Here is an 18,336-nt window from a genome sequence, read left to right as displayed (position 1 = left end):
AGTAATCTGCCGACAACCGTGAACTGTGAACTCTGGCACTATAAAAATGATCAGATGTCATCTAACAGGGCAGGACTGCAGTGTCCTACTTCATCTATGTCTAATTTCCTCCACAACTTTGTTCAACCTTTTTTTTCTGTTGTGTTTCGTGCGTGTGTGTGTGTGTGTGTGTGTGTGTGTGTGTGTGTCTGTGATCATTGCTGTGCATTGTCTTGTTTTTGTTTTTTGATTGGCTATCCTGTGAATTCTTCCTCTCCAAGCATCTCCTTCCACTCTCAGTGTTTAGGCTCCTCCCTCGGGCAGGTGTAGTCAGGGGAGGAAGTTCAGTGTGTCATTTCTTTGCAGAGCTGCCAGAAACGGTGAGTAACTTCTGCTGTGAGTTGTTAGAGACCTCATAAGTAGTGCAATTCAGTTTTTACTACAAAAATGGACGTCTAACCTTTATTTTTTATCTTAATTTGTATGTTTAAAATGCTAATTTTGGATTGTTTAACAAGTCTATTTTTATCTGTTTTATGATCATCGTGGCAAGTCTGACTGTATCTTGCTTCTTTTGCACTTTAAAAAAAAATCTACCAAATATTTGTAATTGAAAATGCAAAATAATTAATACATTAACTGCAATAATGTTACTGGACTGTCACTCTGAATACCACACCTTGAAGAGAAACCACTGATATTGAAAGCTATGTGTGTTGTGTGTCTTGTGCATGATGACATTTTCTATTAAACATTAATGAGCTGTAAATGATACGATTGCAGGTCTCTGTGTGAAGAGAATTTTTCCATCAAACACAACAGAGGAATAGTGTGATGATGATGGATTTGACGCAGACGTTACAAGGACAGCATGATGCTGTCACCTGGTTCGCAAAGTACCAGCTCCAGTCCGTGATCAACAACGGTGTTGTCCCAGAATGGTTTCATGGCATTATTTCCAGGAAGTAAGTTTACCACTCAACCATCCATAGAGGAGATTACCAGACAGAGAGCGATGTTAAGGATTGTTGCTTTAAAAGTCTGAAATAGAAATGTGAAAAGTGCATATGTACAGTAGTATTATTGAAGTTTAAAGTATTCTTGTGGTGTAATTTTTGCACTGTAGTTTTTCATGATAATATCAATGTTTGTTTTAAATCGTAACATTACAGATAGAGTAACAGTATACAGTTTTTAAGAATATATGTCAAAGTTTACATTGTATATACAGCAAAAGTATGGAAGTAACAGAAGGTAGAAATATATATGCCTTACAGTGTGAGCAGGAAAAGATTTGTACAAGGCTACAACATGATATTTTGGGAAGTTGTGCAAATGTTTTCAGGAAGCTGTTGTTCACCACAAACATATTAAATGCATTTGCTCCACTGAAACATCAAAAGCATGAAAAACTGGAAGTGAGCTTCATCAAAACTAGGAGACATGACACTCGTTGGTTTAGTACGCTTCACTCTGTTAAAATCAATCATGTAGAATTCAGTCACTGCCTACAAGTTTGGTTGTAGAAATGTGAGACCAGAAAATAATTATACTTAAACACTTATGTAAGCATAAGTGGACAAGTCTGTGAGCTCGTTCAATATTGTAAAACTTGATTTGTTCAGAGCTGTGGACACTGAGTATGGACGGTCATTTGGATTATTGAACTGCGTATCTGTTTACTTCATTTACAATAGTAAAACTTTTTTTTTTTTGATTTGTCTATGTCTGCATTTAGGGGAGCTTGCTGGCTGTACTTCTTACAGATATAAACATGATGATTCCCACCGTGATCGTCACTGAAAAGAGGACTTTCCCCAAAATTCACAGGTTAAAGTGACTGTGTGAAGGTTAACTGTTGTCTGTGGTCGTTTGTGTAGAACAGCAGAAGACCTGCTCATGCCCAAACCTCCTGGATACTTCCTCATCAGAGTCAGTGAGAGCAGGATCGGCTACACTCTCTCATATCGGTGAGCAATTTCAGAGTAAAGGTAGATTTATTTATTTGTTATTCTCACACCCACCTAATACCACAGTTCAAAGTGCTGCAGTCTTGACTCTTTTGTGCGACCCCTCAGCGCCGAGGATCGCTGCAGACATTTCATGATTGATGCTCGGCAGGATGGCCAATATGAAATTGTAGGAGAGAACAGGTGTCATCAGTCATTGCAAGACCTGGTGGACTATCATCGCAGGACTCCCATCATGCCGTTCTCTCAGGTGCTGACTGTTGCCTGTGGTCAGGTAAGGAATTGTGTCTGCTATATGACCTTCGTACAATGTTCTCAAAGATATACAGTAAGGATTTGTTCTGTTTTATGCTATTGTAATGAGCACACTTAATATTGAAGTGTATTGTTTCAGTTGCAATGAAAAACAATCCATTTCAAACTATGACGTGACAACAGGACAGCTTATTGCTACAGCAACAAATCCTCCAACTCAAGCATTTATTACTGAGTATTGGTCATTTAAAAACCACAATAGCTGCATCTTTTTTGTGTGCTGCACCCAGAAAGAAAACACAAAATGAATGAACACCTGCTCTCTTTTGTTTCTCTGTTTGGTCTCATGTAAGCCCTCAAATGATATGACCAACTATGCAGAACTGCTGTTTCCACAAAAGCATCCAAAACCAAATAGCAGTTTGCCTCCAAACAACCTGCTGTTCCCTCACACAAGTCACCAAGCAGCTGCAGAAGAAGAAGAAGAAGAAATCCCACCAGCTCTTCCTTATCGACCCACCAACCTGATCAGCTCTGAAGTCCTTTCTCCAAATAGGCTTTACCCTTGTTTGGATGTTGAGTTTACACAACCTGCCATACCACTTCCTGTTAAGGTAAAAACACATTCAACAACAGCAGTGAATTTCAAAATATTTGCAAGGTTATAATTAGAGCTAATTAGATATTTTTTCAAGGGTATCTTGTTTTTTTAAGCATGAGTTTTGATATGTAGGAATGTTGATGATGAATTATAATGTGAAAATACAGACATTTCTACAAACTCAGTGTTTATAGATATTTGCAACACACTTATCAATTCATATCCAACATATTTTGCTGGTCTGGGCGGTTGTCAGGTTAACTGTAAGAAGATGAACTTTGTTGCACAGACATTTCTCAAAATAATTGACCATTTCTCAGAATTAAAGTGAGAATGTACAGAAACCATGAAACCACACTATCTGTCAAGTTTCGTTCACATCACCTTTACCCATCAATTAAAAATAAGCATGTTATTTTTCTAACAGGTTTCTATGTTGTCTCTTTCATATTCTTGAACCACAGCCTGTGCCAATACCCAGGAAGAGATACGCAGCTGAAAACCCTTCAGCCAGCCAGCCTCCTGAGGTCCCTTCTCGGAGCAGCGTGCCTCTGAGGCTCAATCAGGTTTGTACAAGAACTGTGTCTGCGCCGGAGAACACGTCCACCAGCGGTGAGCAAGCAGCAGCGATTACCAACACTCAGCCAGGAAAACAACTGGAGGCAAAGGTGTCAGTCGTCACCAACTTTAGGAACCTCAAAAAGAAATTCCAAAAGAAGCGAAGCAATTCACAAGATACTACATACGCAGAAATTCCCAAGGCAGAAACTGACCATGCGGAGAATGAGTACCAGGCGATTGACAGGGAGCGGACCTTTAGTGGGACAGCGCTGTCTTACCCCTGCACTGATGTTAGACAGACTGGCCAAGGTTTACCCCAAGAATACTTCACACCTCCACCTTTTGCACCAGGCCACTGATACACAGCATGTATCCTAGTGAGATGATCTAATGCTGGTATGCACTGCCTTTATAAAACAGAAGCAAAAAAGGTAATAAAAACTCACTTCATGACCAATACGTGTTATAGTTTAGTAAATCCAAAGGTTAGTAGGTTACAAGGTTGATTTCTTCTCCACATTGTACAAGACAACAGTTTGACAGACGAATCCAGACTAGCTGTTTTATTGGGAGTAAAGATTTTGTTTTGTACCTGGCATTAGATTTACAATTTATGGAACTAATATTAATTCGGATGAAGTAACATGTTTTACTTATTGTTTTAGTAAAGCACAATGTAACAAAATGCAATAACGTACAGAAAATATAAAATGCAAAACAATAATGCTCGTATGTTTGAGTTGCATGGGCTGCATGGATACACTATGGGCTTACTTACTTGTTTTTAGTGTGAGTTATGAATTAATCAAGCAAATTTTACTCTTGATGGGTGAGAATAAACAGCACTGCTTTACTTAGGAAATACATATATTTATTCAGTTTTGTCTGGTCTGTGAACTAGCTCTAATCATTATATGTGATACATTTCATCCCACCCATGAAGAGGGGTAAAGCCAGAGGAGGGGTCATTCCCTCAATCACAACTAGCAGATCTCACTTTTACTTAAAGGTGTAACGGACGATTTTCTCAAAAAAGTCGAAGCCAAACGTCTGTTACTCGCTTTTTGAAAAACGTGCGTGCGCCAGACCATCCTACCTGCTCTGCTGCTCCTATGAGTGCGCTTGACGGCGTTACGCAAGCGTTTCTCCAGCGTGATTGACATGTTAGAGAACCAATAGTTGACACTCGCATCACGCCATTCATTGGCTAAAACATCGTCCATTGCACCTTTAAGTAACAACATTAACATCATATTTTACTTTGCCTGAATGCTAAACTGTGCCTTTTGACTTTTGTAACTATTTTATAATCTGTGTCCACATTGTCAAGTTTGTAATGTTTTCTTTTGTCTTCAAGGAGTGCAACAAATATAATCCAATGTAATTTCAAGATGAAACCACCTCGGTCATTCTATCTTTTTTTCAGCTTAACTTGACAGGCTTCCAATGAAATAGCCATGTTTCTGTATGTACTTCTTTGTTAATGGCATGAAGACAGCTAGAGGAAGTTTCAATCATCATATGTAAATCGGGACCAACAGTCACCCTTTATGCAGGAGTGGTGGTGTGACCTGGTATCACGATCAGATCTGTTATCAGATGTATCACAGAAAAGCTGGACAACAGAGGAACAATGTCTGGTCATGGTGAAGCTCTTTTCATATGTAGAAACCTTCAGGCAAATGTGCTTTTAAAATGTTTTACCAACAAAGACGCAATTCTCACAGCAAATAATTGTGTCCTACATTTGAATCGCAACTTTCATGAGAAATGTAAATTCTGCAGAGGATGTTATGTCTGTGTCTGTTTATCAAATGAATGATTTAACTGTGATAGAACTGTTTGAATAAAGCATTTTGAAATGTTAAGTCTGCAATGTATTTCCAGTACTGCACAATAACTGCCAGACTCCAGCTTTACCAAGAACCATTATCAGGTGGACTGAGCCTCCTACAGTTATAGAGTCAGGTGTGGGGATCATTTAGCATGTCAAATCAGGCTGAAATCCTTCATATCAAGCTCATAAAAACAATGTTTTTCTCATAAAGGGCAATCATTTAAAAATCATGCCGAATCTTTAAAGAGGTGTTGGTTAGATGGTTGACCGTGCATCCTCTGTGTCTAAATAAAAATCATTACCTCTGGTGCATTCAAATCCATCCATGTGCTGTAACAGCTTTACATAAATAAAGAACAAAGAGTGCCATTTTCAGCCAACACATATTCAAACTCTTGGACTATGGGAAGAAGCCATGATACCCAAAGTGAATGCTGTTTTAAGGAGAGGGGAATGCTCTCAAACACAAAGTAAGATGAGTGCTCTAAGTACTGGTCCAACATAGAGATAAGACGCATCTCCACATCCCAGTATGTCACACTCTATCATCAAGGCCTGTCACTGCTTCGAACCCCCAAACATTATCCACTTCACCTTGAATGTTCTGTATCATGATGAACTTCTTAATTCCAAATTACATAGATCATTAAAAAAAAAAAAAAAACAAAGAAAAGAAAATGTAGGACTAGTTCTGCAAACGTATCGAACTTGGTTTGATTTCTTTGTCAGCCAAACTGTACTTCAGAATTCAAAATTCTTGTTTTGTTTTTTTTTGGTTCTTTTTTTGTTTGTTTTTTTTTTGGGAGGGGGGTAGATGGTGGTGGTGGTGGTGTGTGTGTGTGTGTGTGTGGGGGGGGGGGTGATTACACATGTGCAAAGTGAATAAACTTGGCGTAGCCAGTTGAGAGTTCATCCATCCGCCTTTTATGATGGTTTATCTTCTTCAAGGGTTGTGAGATTGGAGGGCATCATTAGAAAGGAAGCTGAATATCAATCATCATGTAAATGTAACATAATTGCACAGTTTTAGTAAGAACAACAGAAACAACATAACAGAGACCTTAGCCGATAAATCAGCGATGCAACAATGAGGTACTACAATGTTAGTGATGTAGCATTAGCCTTATAGGCACTGTGAAAGTGAATCTGTTAAAATAACAACAATCAAAGAAACCATCATGAACATTATAACTTTTAAATATATAGTTGCTGATGATGATGTGGTCATGGTCAACCAAACCTAGCAAGTTGCCTGGCCTTGTAGCTGAAAACTGCTGGTAGTCATTGTATTTCAAGATGATCAATCTCAAAGTCAAAACCTTTGGTGTATTTTTGTTCTGGATACAACTAACTTCAACAAGCAAATACAGGTCTTGATATTCCTATGCACGTTTGATTGTTGAAAATAGAATGTTAGGTATTAGAATTTCTTTATTCAAATTTTGTCCTCTTATGTCTTTGCACTAAGCCAAATTGTTACATTTGAATAGTGTTGTTTTTAAAGTTACTTGGACTGGCCACCTCCATATTAAACTGGGCTGCGTGTGTTCTCTGGACCTAAAGTATCTGTGATTCGCCATTCCCCGAATTACAAGCTTCTCTGACCCGAGCAGGGCGCAAAGATTACCGATTTGATGTCCACATCTGTGCAGAGCAGAGCAGAGCGACGGTCAGTGATTAAGCACCGCCCGCCCGGATTATCAAGGTGTGGGGAAACGGGCAAACGTTCCGAGCCGTAAATCGCGGTGACGTCATCCGGGAAGCATTTGGTTCGGGTTCGTCCCGCTGTAACAGATGTCGAGGGCCGGGAAGTTGTCCCCCTGAGAAACGCCTCGCTTTTCCTTGTTTTTGTGCTGGGGGAAAAAAACCCACTGCTTTACTACAAGTTTCTTCGCCTTGAGCGCCTCAGCGAGCCCACAGCCATGTCTTTCGTCCCAGGCCAGCCGGTGACTGTTGTTACGGTAAGTTTGGAAGTAGAGCCAGTTCCATTCAACGGGACTCTATTGTTCAGCGCTGCGACTCTTTTTTTCCGTTTCTACTTTAAGATAAAATCATTCTAACTGTCCCACGTGACGCCCATTAACTAATGTCACATATATTCACCGCAACGAGACTGTTTTCCATTAAGTTTAAACAGTAGATACGTGTTTCCGCCTCGCGTGGCTGGATGTAATTAAATAACTCATCGAATCAACGATGTTTGAACTTTCATGGTTTCTTTAGCTGTAAAGTGTGACTTTGTGTCACTTTAAAGGATTTAAATGTCTTCACAGCTTTCACAGCTAACTACTGAAAAAAAAATGGGCGTCACCTCTGCCGTGGTTCGGTTTTCCTGGTCGAGCTGCAACGTTACACTGTTAACATTGTCGACTGTTCTTCAGACTTTGAGACATCAGAGAGGAGCTCTGGCTAACACATCCATGTAAATAAGCTCTTGAGAGATGGGATTTTATGAGCTTTTGATTTACTAGACGAGAAGTAGATGAGCAGGACAATGAAATAGTCCGTTCATGTATCATTTTTCTCCCTCATATGTCAGTGATTGTTTTATATTTTACTCTCACCCATCTGCCAAGGCTCAGCAGATTGTACAGTATCCAATTTTTCATTATTAATGGAGTGTATTCGATCACAACACTTATTTTTCTTATTTTTATCTTTGTTTTGTTTTGTTTTTTTGCATTATAGAATTTTACAGAAGTCAATCAATAATTATTACTATATTGTTCCATACTATATTCGGGTTTCATCTGTTGTTTTTTTCTGAGCATTGTTTTTGTTTGGTCCTCACATTCAAAACAAACAAAATAGACAATCAGACTTACAATCACACCTACACTTAAATTTAGAACCACCAAGTGTCAAATGCATGTTTGTTGGACTTTGGAATAACACCAGAATACCCAAAGAAAATTCACCCAGAAACACCTGTGCTCTTCTAATGGTGATTCAAAAATGTGACCACAGTAATTCAACCAATTCACTACATATTCATGAACAGTGCAGCAAAAGGTGGATCTGTAAGGTTCATATACCTCTTTTCAAAGTGACAGAGAAGGAACGTTCTGTAGTGCTGCCACATCCTGTCTGACTGACAAACACCCAGAGGTGGTCCCAGTCATCCTCAGACTTCATTCTACCAACCACACCACTGAGAGACTCTGATTATTCACAACACACACAGAGACAGGCATTGTATTTGAGAGGTCTTTCCATCAGAGTCATCTGGTCCTGGTATGAGCCTGCAGCTGCATGTCAGTGTCAAGGGCAGGGCGCCATTAATAAACTGTCCATCCCAGAGAGGACGACTCAGAAACAGCCTCAAGAATTCAGCTCTTCGCCTGCAGTGAAGCATCAGTGGTGAATGTACCAGTATCTCAGTGCCATGTAAAACAACACATTAGCGGTCTCTCTTCCTTTTGTCTTTCTGCAGGTTTTAGATGTACATCTGGAACGGGATTTTAATGTCGTTGCACATTTAGCTTTTCGAAAAATTAACCTCAAAAGACCTGGAGTTTCTTCTGATTGTAATAGTTGTAAAACAAAAGAGACTGTGTTTTTCCACCTCCCACTGTACTCTAAACAAGAAATTGTGTTTAATTTGAAATTCTGTTTTTTTTTTCTCTCTCTCTGCTAAACAGCAACGAATTGAGATCCAGAAATTGCGGCAAGGAGATAATCTGATCTTGGGTTTCAGCATCGGAGGAGGGATTGATCAGGACCCTGCGCAGAATCCTTTCTCTGAGGACAAGGCTGATAAAGTAAGCAAAGTTCACACACAAAGGATGGAAATTTGTGTTTGCTAGATTATTTCTTTGTTGTAGCAGTGCTGTTCGGTAATAAATCTCATAATATTGAAAAGCCTGGTTATTTCCCCTGTAGATGGTGCCACATCGGGGCCTTATTGAACTCTGCTGGATCCAAACGTCTTTTGTTTGCAGTTGGTGTTTTTTGATGGGTTGGATGATTGAGTTAGAAGAAACAACACCTGTTGACATCTTTAAAATGTGAATTGTTCAATCAACAAGAGCCTTAGCAGAATGTGGAGGAAGCATACACAGCCACAACAGCCGGAAACTATCTCCTCACGGTGGTCACCAGCCTGGAAACACACTCTAGTGGGATGAATGCCATTCTTTAACCAACATTTGCCACAAGTCAGTCATGGTGGCACTCACAACGTGCTCAAGCTGATCCCGTAACTTTAATGGTCCTTCACACTCCTGAATTCTAGTTTGGTCCCACATTGTGGAGGTGTTGGATTACCACTGGCAGCAAAAACTCCCCTTCGTATCTTTTCCCATTGAGCGTTACCATTCAGATTCCTGTTTGTCGACACCAGAATCTCTAAACATGTGTCAAGAAAGAGACGTTTGCACAAAGGATTTGCAAAACGTTTGGGGAGTGCTACCCACATACTCAGATCAGCTGCTCATCCCACAAATGCCTTTTCATTTCAGATATGGTGTCATTCTAAAGTGAAATGATCATTGTTTGAAAGATTTATTTCTGCAATGCAAAATTGCAACACAGAAATGATCTACCAGACATAAATATCCCTTCTTCTTCTTGAATAATTTATTGAAATCCTGTTTGTAGTCATCAGCTCTTTAGATACAATGAATGCATGGAGGATGCTACAGTTTGTGTCATGACAGAGTTATGCAGAGGAACGGTCAGGTCCAAGAGTAGATTTTCATACAAAACTACTGTTGTAATGGTGTTTCTCAACGGGTGGGGGTCAATCCAAATGTGGGTCCTGAGCCTAGGCAAAAAGCATAGCAAAACAAAACTATATTGAAGTTAACAAACAACGAAGCAGTATCTATTGACACTCTATAACATTAAGTGGTTAAAAATTTTAGTGAGTAAGATTTTTTTTAATGTGATTATCGAACATAGCTGAACACAGGTGTAACTCAATATCTGATTAAATGCAGTGTGTAATGTGGATTTCTCTAGGTTCTTTGGGGATATAAATGTCTGTGTTTTGTGTCCCAGAGAGTCAGTATGTGAAAAGATGAAGCCATGAATACTGAGGTGACATCTGGCATACATTTTGAAGCTACACTTCAGTACTCATCTTATTTTATGATTGAATCTGTTGGAGAAAAAAAAGCGTTGAAGTTACTGAAGTGAAGAGTTTTGGTTTTCAGTAAAATGCAACTTATTGTATATAGAGGGGAGTATTTGTCTCTTTCAATTCTCATTTACAGGCCATTTATTCATATGCCAACATGGAAACAAGTTTAATCAAAAACTCTAATAATCTGTTTGACTACTGCAGCTTTAAATAGTTCTCTGTTTGAATTCATTAGAAGGTTCTTGCCGACTTTTCACTGAGGAGCTGGTGGGACTACTGTTGTATTAATATGTGCACTTTTTATTTCAGTCTTCACTTGCATGTTTCTGAACAGGTTGAAACACGTCACTCCCGGCCTTAGGAGGCAATAAATTATGATCAACTGTCTGAATCATCGAAAGACAAACTGCAAGTTTATACAAAGTTAAATCTGACCAACCTGCTCGCTGTATTTATGAGCTGGAGGTATAAACATGAGTCAAAAGGCATGTGCTGCAATCCTGAAGGTGTGTGCCTCAAGCTCACATTATGGTCTTCTCTGTTTTGAACTTCCACACTTCAATTTAAATATTTTGGACATATTTCATAGACATTCACAAGGTTGAAATATATGAATGTTTCCTGATTCCTGGGAAGCTTCTGAAAACTAACACTCGTATGTTTTAGGGGTGGGGAAAAATCGAGTCACATAAATATTGGGATTTATTATTTAGTGATTTTTAGATTGATTTTTTGCAACATTTTTTCCACCCCCAAAACTTTAAATACTTCACTCTAGTTTTATGTGTAGCAAGCCGGGTTGAAAAATACTTAAAGTCACCTTTTAGATATATTAGTTTAACAGTAATATACTTACGCTACTTTTGTTTATGATAGGTCTTTTTGTATTATCTTGTTTTTGCAGTTTAAAATGCACTAATATATACTGTATTTTAAGAAGAAATGCAAAAGAAATGACTGGGTTTTAAGAAAACTCTATCTTTTATGCTTTTATTTTTGCATCTTTAATACACTGGCAAAGCTTTTGAAAAAGTTCAGTATAAAAAATTTAATTTGGATGTGATGTGTATTTTTTTGGGGAACTATGCCTCCTGAAATAGTCTGTAGACATCAACATTCAACTTTTTCAAGTGGTCGTGTGTTAAACCCAACTAAAAAGAGCACAAAAATGACAAGAATTGAAATTTAAATTGAATCAGCACCCCAAAAAGTTGTAAATAATATAGTCAGGAAAGAAGCACATCATCATATTCTGCAGAGTACAGAGCAGAGATTGACACAGAATTTGTAGTTTTGTCTGTTTTTAATGATATTCTCCTGAAATCCAGAGAGAAGAGCAATTTTAAACTTGTAAACATTTGAAAAACAGATGAAAATTTCAACATCATATTTTGAAGTCGTAACTTCACGCTTTACCCATGTATTCATTCATCCTCTACTGCTGATAGTCACAGACCGCATTTATAACAGGATGTACTGTTGTGAGATAAATGTGATGTTTGAGGGTTTACCAGGATCTCTCACCCAAAATGCACAACTGACTTGTTCTTGCATCATCTTTTGCTGCCACATTATGCACAAATGGTTGCATTGAAAATACTAATATGTGCTAAAATAATGGGGTTTGAGAATGAATTCATTGTGATGTTGGTGTAAATCGTTCATTTAATTAAAACATGTAAGCGTGGCCATTATAGTACCATACTATTTACAGACTACTGTGCCTAGTAATGGTGTGTAGGGTCCCTGTTGTTGTCGAAGAACAATTACCCGTTGTTAGATGGACTCTAACACCATTCAGTCAGAGTCATCACACTGTAAATTTCATTGTCATTTTATATCTGTGATATTTTCTTTTTTTTTTTTCAGTGTTTAAATAGCCTATATAAACATGTGGTCCCTGTAAGTTATGTGGCTGTAATTAAATATGTGATTAATTGTTTAAAGGGCATCTATGTGACCCGGATATCACCAGGAGGACCAGCTGATGTTGCAGGTTTGATGATGGGAGACAAAATAATGCAGGTATGTATTGCAGTGAAATATTAAATAAGTGATCCACAAGGTGGCACTATGTCCTCCCAAGTGCCCTTATAGAGTAGCTCTTCATTCAGCTGCATTTTTCTTTTTTTTTTTTTTTTACAGCACATATTTTATTCTGTTTTGCTGAATTTCTGCCTTGATTTTCTTTTTAACTTTATTGAATCTGTTCAAAATTACAAGTTATATAAATTTCTACTTAAAAAATGATAGGCATGCAGAACACTGAACATTGTTCCTAACAGTTATCTTTGTTTACATTTTACTATTTACTTCTTTACAAACGTAATGCTAGTATAACCATGTACACAAAATAATTACCTATCCGAATATACCCACGCATTTCTTTTTACCCATAAACATTGTTTTATTGTGTGTGTGTGTGTGTGTGTGTGTGTGTGTGTGTGTGTGTGTGTGTGTGTGTGTGTGTGTGTGTGTGTGTGTGTGTGTGTGTGTGTGTGTTACAGGTGAATGGTTGGGATATGACCATGATGACTCATGACCAGGCTCGCAAACGACTCACAAAGAAGAACGAGGATGTGGTGCGACTTCTTGTGACCAGAAAGTCTTTAGAAGAAGCTGTCAGACACTCGATAGGCTCTTACTCCAAACAGTGACGTGGTGATACTACAGCTCATAAAGATGCAATATCAAGGGACTGAACACACACACACACACACACACACACACACACACACACACACACACACACACACACACACACACACACACACACACACACACACACACAGTATATTGACTCCCCAACATTCAGAGGGTGTTTGAAGCGTGGCCTTTATAAATACATCAGTGCAAAAAAAAAAAACCCACTAAATACTGTCTTCCAAAGCACAGAGTTCAAAATATGCTGAATCTGGATGCGTCCGTTCTTACATATTTAGTTTTGTTCTTAGAAATACTAATTACCCCTGTTCCTATTGATTTAGCATATTCAAATGGAACTGACAAAAGAGGTAAACTAGGTGAAAAGCTGAGGCAACTACTGACTTTTAAAAAGTTCAGATTTTGCTGTGGGACAACTGCGGAGGATAAAACAATGTCAGGCTGGGCTGAAATTAATTTCTGAAATGTGCTTTTTAGATAGATTCTAGTCTGAAAGATCTTTGTCACACCTCTATCCGTTGAGAGAGGAGATATGGGAACAATGATATCAGGTGTTGGGATCATTCCTCGGAAACGTTTTTAATCCTTTTTCACCTGTACTTGACCAAAGTGGGACACTGGATACACCAACAACAGCTCACTGCTGTTGATTGTCTCTTTCACGTTAAGATTTGCCTTTCATTTAAAGGAGAGAACCAATGTTTTGTTTTCAAAAGTCACAGCATTCAAAGCCAAAGTGAAAGTTCATGTCCTGCCACACAGTCAGCATAATGTAATACAGTGTTTTTTGTTCTACGATATTTTTTCCCCTTAAATAACGGTACAACATATAGTACAAACTATTGTAAACTACACTGTTTTGATTTATACTTTTTCACTAATTATCAGTTAACTGATGCATGTCTCTAATCTGTTATTTTTTTGTTGATTTTATGCAGTAAAGAGTCAGCATTTCTCTGCATCTGCTAATCTGAGATGTTTTTCTTTGTTTCTTTTCCTATGATGCTCCACAATCGGGCTCAGTGGCTGAAACTTGTTTTGGAAGATGCCTATTATGCAAAATATGGTCATTTTATTCTTTTACTGATTATCACCACTTCTGCTGAACACTGTAAGAGAAAAAATGATCCATCATTAATTTGTTGTTTTTGCTGGAAGAACAGTGTCACACTGGAATCTCATTCACATTGATTGTAAAATGTTTTGCAGGTCTTCATTGCCAATGACCAGAATGCAAGCTGTAAACCTAAACCAAACAACAATGAATGTTTAATTATTTGAACTGTGCATCTTTAAATGAACACTCCATACCACTAACTAATGACTTGTTTCTTTTTTTAAGAGACTTTAAATCCTATCATGCAGTTCTTTTACTTGTGAGGGAATGCAGACTGCATAAAAGCACCTACCAATGGAGTTCATGACATATTGTCTCGACCCATCACCACCACGCAAAGCACTGTTTTTGTTTTGTTTTGTTTTGTTTTTTCCTCTGTACTGTTCAAAATTACTAATATTATATATAGGATGTCGTTGCATTTTGCAGTCATTGCATGCTGGCCAAACAGTGACGAGTCAGCCTGACAATAACTAGACTGAGAATAACTGTGCTGTTCCCAGAATGATTCCTAGAGTCACCAGACCACAGAAAGTAACTTGTAGTGGAACTACAACAATAGTGACTGTGTGACCTGGTGGGATCTTGTCATACAAACAAGAAACAAACAAAAGTTGTTTCATTAACAACAAGAACAAGACATGTGCACGGACAAGTTGTATTCTACAGGTTCACTCAAGTACAAGTCTTTTTTATTATCTTAAGGCTCTTTCTCATATTGGTTTACAAGATGTTTCATGTACTGTAAGTGTTCAAGAGAGGACTTTCATTTAAGGACATTCTGAATTTTCTCCTTAAAACAACAACAAATGTCCTTTTATTTTGGTGTAAGAGCAATAAATGTATGCATACTGATGATACAGTCTGCCCAAATCTATGCACTTCAGTATATGCAGTTTATCATATGAACGTTATTCAGAGATCAAAACTGAAAACAAAGTCTGCCCTTCCACCTTTTATAGATAAAGAATCATTGTAGTATGATCCATAGCTAACTATATTTATCCACTCTCTAAAACTGACGGACCCTTCAAATAGCTTCATGTTGCCGCTTGTAATCAGCTGACATTTCAAAGCCAAGAATCTATTCTCTGACCTTTCTGCATTTGCTGAAGCATTTTGATACAGAGCCCTGTCTGTACTTTCATCTCTTTAATATGTGAGCTCAGGACCAATAAAATGTCTTTGAACTGAGGACTCGGTGGGTAAAATCGTCCAGAATGTCTCAAACTGAGAACATATGAAACATAAAACACAAAGAGAGACCACTTAAAAAAAAAAAAAAGATTATTTCTCAGGTTTTAGTTTTTGCTTCTTTTTGGAATTTTAACATTTAATGGAATGCAGTTAGAAATTCTATTAATCTGGCTTATTTTTGTCAGGTATGGCCCTACTGTTTCTTCTGGTGTTTGTTTCAGTGGAGCTGCTGGAAATAATTTTCAGAGTAATGTTTAAAGTCTTGGGAAAAAAAAGCATCTGGTCACATCATGGGAGAGGGTCGATTTGGGGCAACACTGAGCTAAAATCTCCCCTTTGACAAATAATTGATGAGCAAGCTGTGTGTGTGCGTGTGCGCTGCCTTGCTTGCCTCATTTGTGGGGTCCAGTCTATCTTGTGGGAACTTAAACATAATTTTAGATCATTTTAAAAGTTGTGTGATTTACCTCAGTCGCTGTGAAGGATGGCAATGGACTTGTGATTAAGTTATAGGTAAGAGCTATGGAATGCACTATATCAATAAGTGACCTATTCAACAACAGTGATGTACATCACATATATATCTGTGTGTGCGTACTTGATTTCCAGTTACTGGGGAAGCATGCTCCATTCCACTTACATGGGCATCTTAATGCCATTATACCGCTCCACAAGACAATGTTGTGATCACACAAACATCTGAGAAAGTACTCACAGTCACAATTTGGGTTAGCTTTTATCAATACTTCAACATTAACACGTTCCACATGTTGCTGGGTAACTAATGGATGGCTATAAAAGGGAGGAATGAGCTCCTAACTTCATTACAGGAAGTGTTGTGTGCTGTAATACGATCAGGGGGCAGGGATGAAAGCAATTTATTGAAAATTTGTTGCCATAGTTGTCAAAGTGGTTTAGTTAACTTGTACTGTGATAGGATGACCCATTTCCATTCAAGAATAATAGCTGTGTATCAATTCATTTACTTGATTTATGTTCTAAAAAAGAAAAACTCACTTTAAAGCTCTCGTTTGACAGAACCATTCCTGTGATGTACCGAAAGAATGCAATCTGTACCACATAACAGATAACACAGAGATAAACAACCCTGCCTGCATGTGGTTGAATAATTACGCTATCTAAATGTAGATCATACATGATCCATGCCTCCCACGTTATGGCAGGATAATTGTGTTGCCATGGCAATGCAATCTGCTCCTATCACTTTGGTTCTACACCAGATTGGAACCAGAGGGAAGCCCACCGCCTATGCTTGGAGCAATAAATGGATGAAGTGGAGTATATGTAATAATGGCAGTGAATGTGTGAGCATTCATTTTTCATTCATTTGAATGTAGTTATTTTAATTTTTAACAAAGATAGTTATAAACTTTTGTCAAAGTGGCCCCAACGATCATTGAGGTCAGGGACTTTTCATTCTGCTTGTTGCTGAGCTCCATTTACTGTGAACTAGTACTGTGCAAAGCATCAGAACATGATGTAAAAAGTCTAGGTGCAAACCTTTAGATAGATATGGAACTTGTCATTCAGCTTTTGAAACATAATTTGTTTCAAATGACACAATGTTTCCACAAACCATGATATTAAATCGCTGCATCAAAGTTGATAAAACCCTTATTTCAGGTCCATCACTTCAAAGATCTTTTGATTCTAATAGATGAAAAAAGCATTTTGTGTAAATCCCGTGTAATAGATTTAGACTCATTAGTTTCTGTCATTTTTTGGTCTGTTCATTTTTGACACAGCAATAAGATTTTATTTGTGTAATTTCACTGAGGTGTGAATGAAAGTCTTTCTGTGTTTTTCTGTCTGTGTGAGCCGTGGTAATCTAGCCAAGGCATACTCTGCCTTCTCCCACAGCTGATTGGGATTGGCTCCACCTCCCCATCACCTTGAACTGAATAAAGCAGTATAGAAGATAGATGCAATCGACCATTATTCTATTGAAAGCTCATAGAGTGCTCTTCACTACTCTTCATCGTCAAACTACTACTGTTACATGATATGAGAGAAAAAATACTCTGGTGAATACCAAAAAAAAAAAAAATAAAGAATGGCAGAGAATAAAATAGAAAGTAACATAGAGTAGAATTGTAATATAAATAGGTACAATATAAACAATACATACAGTGTTCACAACATGAACAGATAGGCTGGAGGGATGCAGGGAATCTCTGGTGTCCCTCAAGATGCTTCTTCAAGGAGAAGAGTCTAGAAGCAGTGTTTAGTATGCTGTGTGATGCCAACATTTTCACTTATTCCACTCATGACTGGATATCTATTACATTAGAACTACTTTTAAAATGTATGTTCACACCATTGAACATAATAATGATTGATAAAAACATTCAATATCTAATTTCTTTTGAGATTTGTGGCTGCAGAACCTGCTCCATTCACTCATTGACTCTAACATGCAGAGTGCACGAAGACCACTTGTTATACTGCCTTTTTAACATTTATTTCTGAGGATCTATTACTCATATTCATTTGTAATATTATCATGGAAATGGAAAACACATTTCTCAGGTGGGAGCTGAACATTTGTCTTCAACATCCTGCCTCCTGTGATACACACATTACCACTGACTCTGAGCGCAATTATGTGTTGGCGCTTATTTGGGTTTTGCTTGTCTCTTTGATGCATCTGTAGTAACCAAGTTATACAACAACCGAACTCTTTGTTTGACAGTATCACAGTAAACTATAACATGACACCAGAATCTCACATCAGGAGTCAGAGAATACCTTGTTTATTTTCCAAAAGAGCAATGTGGGTATTCATCTTTGCTGTTTTGCCCACAGACAGATCAGTTTTCTTCACCCCTGTATCCTGTGCAGAGTCACGGGAGCGAGCTTTGGGTGAGGGCAGGAGACACCCTGGACAACAGGGCACCAGTCCATCACAGGGTAAACACAGAGAGGCAGACAACCGCAAACACTCACATTCACATCAAGGGGCAATTAAACTCACATGCATGCTTTTGGACTGTGGAGGAATCACACACCAGCACAGAGTGGTCACACAAACTCCAAACAGAAAGGCCTGGC

General features: G+C 38.2%; 2 protein-coding genes across 4 annotated transcripts; both read left to right on the top strand.

Moving 5' to 3' along the window:
• Positions 1-767: 767 nt before the first annotated feature.
• Positions 768-5,188, top strand: hsh2d (hematopoietic SH2 domain containing). The gene is made up of 5 exons (XM_030083385.1): positions 768-944; positions 1,860-1,949; positions 2,058-2,223; positions 2,558-2,818; positions 3,270-5,188. The coding sequence occupies exons 1-5, from the start codon at positions 814-816 to the stop codon at positions 3,723-3,725; spliced, it is 1,104 nt and encodes a 367-aa protein (XP_029939245.1). The 5' UTR covers positions 768-813; the 3' UTR covers positions 3,726-5,188.
• Positions 5,189-6,942: 1,754 nt separating this feature from the next.
• Positions 6,943-14,925, top strand: tax1bp3 (Tax1 (human T-cell leukemia virus type I) binding protein 3). 3 transcript variants are annotated; one of them, XR_003930524.1, is made up of 5 exons: positions 6,943-7,164; positions 8,845-8,964; positions 12,234-12,311; positions 12,794-13,014; positions 13,057-14,925. XR_003930524.1 is itself a non-coding variant. In XM_030083984.1 (5 exons), the coding sequence occupies exons 1-4, from the start codon at positions 7,126-7,128 to the stop codon at positions 12,941-12,943; spliced, it is 387 nt and encodes a 128-aa protein (XP_029939844.1). In that variant the 5' UTR covers positions 6,943-7,125; the 3' UTR covers positions 12,944-12,988; positions 13,031-13,246. The 3 variants fall into 3 exon arrangements, 2 of the variants coding, with proteins under 2 accessions (XP_029939844.1, XP_029939843.1); XM_030083984.1 differs by having other exon boundaries at positions 12,794-12,988; positions 13,031-13,246; XM_030083983.1 differs by having other exon boundaries at positions 12,794-13,246.
• The last annotated feature ends 3,411 nt before the right edge of the window (positions 14,926-18,336 follow it).

Source organism: Salarias fasciatus, chromosome 23 (genome assembly GCF_902148845.1).
Source record: "Salarias fasciatus chromosome 23, fSalaFa1.1, whole genome shotgun sequence".
In the NCBI taxonomy this organism is placed as follows: Eukaryota; Metazoa; Chordata; class Actinopteri; order Blenniiformes; family Blenniidae; genus Salarias; species Salarias fasciatus.
The sequence above is the reverse complement of the archived record's forward strand: the minus strand, read 5'-3'. Positions and strand labels throughout refer to the sequence as shown.

Coding starts and splice junctions, on each gene's coding strand:
- tax1bp3 (XM_030083984.1), top strand. CDS start 7,126: ATGTCTTTCGTCCCAGGCCAGCCGGTGACTGTTGTTACG. Junction 7,165..8,844: donor AGCCGGTGACTGTTGTTACG/GTAAGTTTGGAA, acceptor TCTGCTAAACAG/CAACGAATTGAGATCCAGAA. Junction 12,312..12,793: donor TGGGAGACAAAATAATGCAG/GTATGTATTGCA, acceptor TGTGTGTTACAG/GTGAATGGTTGGGATATGAC.
- hsh2d (XM_030083385.1), top strand. CDS start 814: ATGATGATGGATTTGACGCAGACGTTACAAGGACAGCATGATGCTGTC. Junction 945..1,859: donor CATGGCATTATTTCCAGGAA/GTAAGTTTACCA, acceptor TCGTTTGTGTAG/AACAGCAGAAGACCTGCTCA. Junction 2,819..3,269: donor CCATACCACTTCCTGTTAAG/GTAAAAACACAT, acceptor CTTGAACCACAG/CCTGTGCCAATACCCAGGAA.